The sequence below is a fragment of the Cicer arietinum genome, chromosome 8, assembly GCF_000331145.2.
Source record: "Cicer arietinum cultivar CDC Frontier isolate Library 1 chromosome 8, Cicar.CDCFrontier_v2.0, whole genome shotgun sequence".
NCBI lineage: Eukaryota > Viridiplantae > Streptophyta > Magnoliopsida > Fabales > Fabaceae > Cicer > Cicer arietinum.
Genome location: NC_021167.2, coordinates 4,747,310 through 4,752,628, shown reverse-complemented (window position 1 = coordinate 4,752,628; position 5,319 = coordinate 4,747,310). Strand labels below are relative to the sequence as shown.

At 23.4% G+C, this 5,319-nt stretch overlaps 1 protein-coding gene across 1 annotated transcript in view; it reads left to right on the top strand.

The window, feature by feature from the left end:
* The window catches only part of LOC101488491 (probable galacturonosyltransferase-like 1), a 1,375-nt gene extending 1,093 nt beyond the window's left edge, over nt 1-282 (top strand). Inside the window, exon 2 of the mRNA XM_012719032.3 lies at nt 4-282. Coding sequence (XP_012574486.2) covers nt 4-282 — 279 coding nt within the window. The remainder of the gene's footprint in view (nt 1-3) is intronic.
* The last annotated feature ends 5,037 nt before the right edge of the window (nt 283-5,319 follow it).

The window sequence follows — 5,319 nt, the reverse complement described above, 5'->3', positions numbered from 1 at the left end:
CAGAAGAGAATGAGGATCTATGAGCTTGGTTCGTTGCCGCCGTTTTTGCTTGTTTTCGCCGGTAAAATAGTTCCGGTTGATCACCGGTGGAATCAGCACGGGCTTGGTGGTGATAATTTTCGCGGGCTTTGTAGGGACTTGCATCCAGGCCCGGTGAGTCTTTTGCATTGGAGTGGGAAAGGTAAGCCGTGGGCCAGGCTTGATGCTAACCGTCCTTGCCCATTGGATGTTTTGTGGGCTCCATATGACCTGCTTGAAACACCTTTCGCCTTTGAGGCGTAGCCCGTGGGCCGTTCCATACTTTATTATATTAATCAAAAATATAATTAAAAAATTATGTATCTGATCAATTTTAACTTAAATTAAGATCAGATATATTACTTTTTAATTATTATATTTACTTTAGATTAATACTCACAGTTTAAAAAAAAATTAAAGTCAATAATCCCCATTTTAGCTTTTGTATTTGATTGACGGACTTAGTTATGATGTACTCAGCTGAGCTGTGTGTAATATGGCGGCTTGTCGTTGGGGAGTTGGCGCTGGAGTCACTCATGGCTTGGCTTGCTATATATGACTAGTTATATCTTATTGTACTGTACAGCAAGGTAGATAAATCGTGCCATCGTGGTACTATTTTGTGGCAATGTGTAGTAATTGTTAGCATACAAATACGTAATGCTAGTAATTAACAATGAATAGAATGGAAGATATATTTATGTGTTATAATTAATGATTTCTATTTTTCGATTGTCATTTCTTCTGTTCATATATACTTTACTCAAAAACATTTTTTCACTATGAATTTATAAGCGGTTTGCTTGGAATTGTGGTGTGTCGGTGAGCTTGGTTTTGTTATAGGTTCATAGGCATGGATGGATGGGTTTGAAAACGATCGTACGTCGATGTGTATGTGAGTTTTCTCTCCATTCATAATTTTGTTGTCTGGTCAGAGCCAAACATTACTTTTCGATATTTTGACATTAATGATGGTGATTGTTACTACCGTCTTCTTTTTTGTAGTACACAATTTTTTTCATAGAACACAATTTCAGTAAACATAATATTATATTATCTGTTTTTTAATATAAAATTTCAAAGTTCAAATCACATGTTCAAAATTTAAAAAGTTTGATGATATTATTAAATTTGTTAATAATAAATATTATTTAAAAAAAGTGTTATTTAAATATAGATATTTGACACTTTATGTTGAACAGTATTTTTTTTTAAAAAATTCAAAAATCAAATTTACAATTTATTTTTATTTCTATTATTGAAATATCTTTTTGTGATATATATACATATAAGTTTATATTATTAATTATTTTTAATATTTCATTAACCACTAAAATATAAATTATTAACTACTTATTTCATATATATTTTGTTAATCACTAAAATATAAGACACTAATTATTTAAAATATATATTTAAAAATTGGTTAATTACATGCATTTTAATGGTTAGTAAAATATTTAAAATAGTTAATAAAACAGATCTATAAATTGTGTTACAAAATTTTGAAGAAAAAAAAGTTTTTATGTTTATTTTTTGAAAAACAAAAGTGAATAGTGTGGAAAGATACGGTGTTTGTGTCCAACTTTGTGTTTTCAACGATTGTTTTTATAAGTCTATTTTTCAATAAAGATAATTAGTTAATATTGCTTTGATATTATATTATTTATTGTTTGATTGCAGAAAAAATATATAAATTAATTAAAAATATATTTATAAAAAAATTAATTAATACAATTAAAAATTTAAATAGAATCTTATAAAAAAACAAAAAAGATTTTTATAAGAGAGTCTTATTTATAAAGACCAAGTAGTAGTTACTAAGTAAACGATGGTATAATATTTCATTAATAATAAAACAACACATAATTACAAAGATTAAAAAAAAAAATTAAACTCAATTAAGATTCGCATACTTCAATTCAATCATAAAAAGTTTTTTAAGTATGAGAAAAGACAAGTCAATAATTTTATATTAAAATTTTGGCTAAATTACATCCGTGATCTCTTAACTTAAATTCAGGTAACGTTTTAGTCATTTATCTTCTTTTTTTCCCGACTTGGTCCTTTATTTTAATTTTAAGCGACAATTTGATATTTTATATTTTAAAATTTCAACAATGTTATCCTTTTTTATACAAAAAATAAAAAAAAAATTAATCAAAACTCATAAAATTAATTATATTCTTCAATATAATACAAATTTAATCAAATTCGTAACTCAAATCTTCAAATAAACTTATATTTTCATACTTTATTTGATATTATTAGGAGTAAATGATTAAATCGGGAAAAAAAAGAAAGATAAAGGACTAAAACGTTACCTGAAATTAAGTTAAGGGACTACGGATGTAATTTAACCTAAAATTTTAATGTCTTTATATCTTTTCATATTGTTTAGATTTGTAAAGGAAGAGAAACGTTAATGCATATAAGCTATAGTTTTTTTTATTACAAAATCTATCATTTATAAATACTTTAAACTTGTATATGATTCTTTTTATTTGCTCTCACACTTGTGTGTTAGAGTCTTAGTGACATATAGTTTCATTATTTGCTTTAGATTATCCAAGTGTATTGGAGTCATATAGTGTTTTAAAAAAAATTTATGTGTTGTAATAATTTCACATAATATTATTTTTTAATTATTATTAAATAACAGTCGTGTTTCTTATTCGATTTTTAAGTTTTTTTTTATATTCTTATATTCTTGGAAATTTAACCTTCATCAGAGGCAAGAATGAGAATGTTATTTTAATTTAGATAAAAAAATACAAATATATGTAGATTTTTTCTCCCGAAAAAATAAAACCTTTTGCATTCTAATGAATTTTAGAAAAAAAATGCCAAAGCCTGTATTGCTAAAATTTCCAGGGGTGAAATGAATATATATTTTTTAATCAAAATAATGTAGTATGGAAGCAACACAATAATTATTAATATCCCAACTATGTTTCAGTAACCAGCACAAAGACAAAATATATTAAAACCTACATGGGTGTAATGAATTTGAACATAGGATAAGTCAAGCTTTGAATCAATGAAACAAAAATGTACACTGTTACTCCACTTACTAGTTTGAATATAGATATTTGAGTAGTCAATGTCAAAGTGTACATATTCATTAATTCGCCATTGATAAGACTCGCAACCTCCAACTTCCAATTATTAGTTACTACTCTATCTTAAATAAAAATAACTCATAAAAACTAAACCTAATTAATTTAAATTTGAATTAAATATATATATATATATATATATATATATATAATTTATTGATTTTATTATATTTTAAGAGGGAAGAAGTATCTATAATCTTATTAGAAAAAAAACTAATAAATTAATTAAATCTTTAATTGTTATAATATTTAAAGTGTATTTTCAAAATATTTATATTATATGTTTTTAAAAAATGGTGGGACTCAATTATATGAAATACTTGTTAAGACTTGAGTTTTATCAGCTTGTTAGGTTATTTTGTAATAAATACTTGTTAAAGATTTGAGTTTTATTAGCTTATATGGCGTTTTTTTTTTTATGATTATTGAAAATTATAATTATTACAATTTGAGTTGCATTTTAGTTTTTTATTTATTTAAAACAAACCTTTAATAGTAATTATTTCAAAAAGTGCTATTTAAACTAGAATTTTTTATAGCCCTATTTATGCTGCCCAAAACATGGCCATAGTAGCACTTCTATGGAAAAGTGCTATAAAATGTTCACTGCTTAAAAGCGCTATTAAAGTGTATAGACTTTTAATAGTGAACGATTTTATAATGTTTTTAAATGCTATTGAAGACAAAATAAATGTTATAAAAAGTTTATTTTTTGGGTACAGTGATTGTTAATTTTTATTATAATATTTTTGTTTTAATATTTATTTTGTTTTTGTTTAAATCTACTATGATTGTTTTATTTATAATTAATTTTTTATTTTTAAATTGTGATAATTATGTTTTTATATATTTTATAGTCATTTAAGATGGCTGTTATATTATAATTATTAAAATATAATTAAAATATTGTAATGTGTTTATATATAATGAATTATCAAGAGTAACATAATATGAAATCAAGTTTGCCATAAGAGTTATGTTTTTTATTGTTAGTTTTAATCACAAGATTTATGAAATTAAATTATAATGATTATGTTTTAATTATATATTTTGTGATTATTTAAGATAATTGTTACATTTAAATACATTAAAACGTAATTAAAAAAGTGTGATGTATTTATATATAATTGTCGTTAAGAACATAAAAAATATATTTGAAATCAAGTTTCAAAAGTGCATAGGAAAGTATTAGCAATCTACAACACTCGTTAAAAAACTTTTAATTATAATTAATTGTACAAAAAATTTATGTTAACTTTATAATATTTATTTTTCTATATTAGTTAAATGCTAATATAGTTTTTTTATAAATGTGACGCTGAAATAAAAGAATTCTCAAAATAGAGAGAGGCAAAAAAAAAATGATTTTTGATTATTGTATTTGTCCTTCTCCTGCGTATGGTGTAATTGAGAAATTAAAATTATGTAGTTCTTGAAGAAAAAAATGCGGATGTGTTGATTGATTTTAAAGAATATGTGTTTTTTTGTCGAGAAACAAGTTAGGTAAAAAAAATTTGTTTTGATGAAAGAAAATGAGTTTGTTTGATTTGAATAATTATTATAGAAAAACGAATTTTAAGACTATAAAGTTGTACGACTTATGTCTCAAAATCTAAATCATTAAAAAGATGTCCCATTTATTTAAGAGTATTTTTGTTATTTTGGTTATAAAACTAAACTTAAGTTGTACAACTTGTATCTTAACAACTCAAAAAACTAAAAAAATGTCGCATCTAGTTAAACAATTTTAAAAGTCGATTTTAAATTAATTTATTTATAAAAATAAGTTTTGGAACTATTGAGTTATACAATTTGTGTCATAATAACTCAAAAATTAAAAAAGACGTCACATATAATTAAACCTTAATAAAAGAAATTATTTTTATTTTTTAAAAGATTTAATTTTTATTAGAAATTGATTAAATTTAATACTTAATCATAAAATGATAAAAAACAAATGGGTTGGGATCTTAATAATCAAAAGAATGACATCAAACAAATAGTGACAGAAATTGTAAATATGTTTGAGTCTAATTCTAATTTGAACTAAAAAAATCTAACAATAAAAAACCCTAAAACTATCTAAAGGGAAGAAAACAATAAAATAAAATAAAAAAAGAGAGGGATGAGGGGATGCATCTTCAAAGACAAAAGATTAAAAGTAGCAGAAAAATGAAAGAAT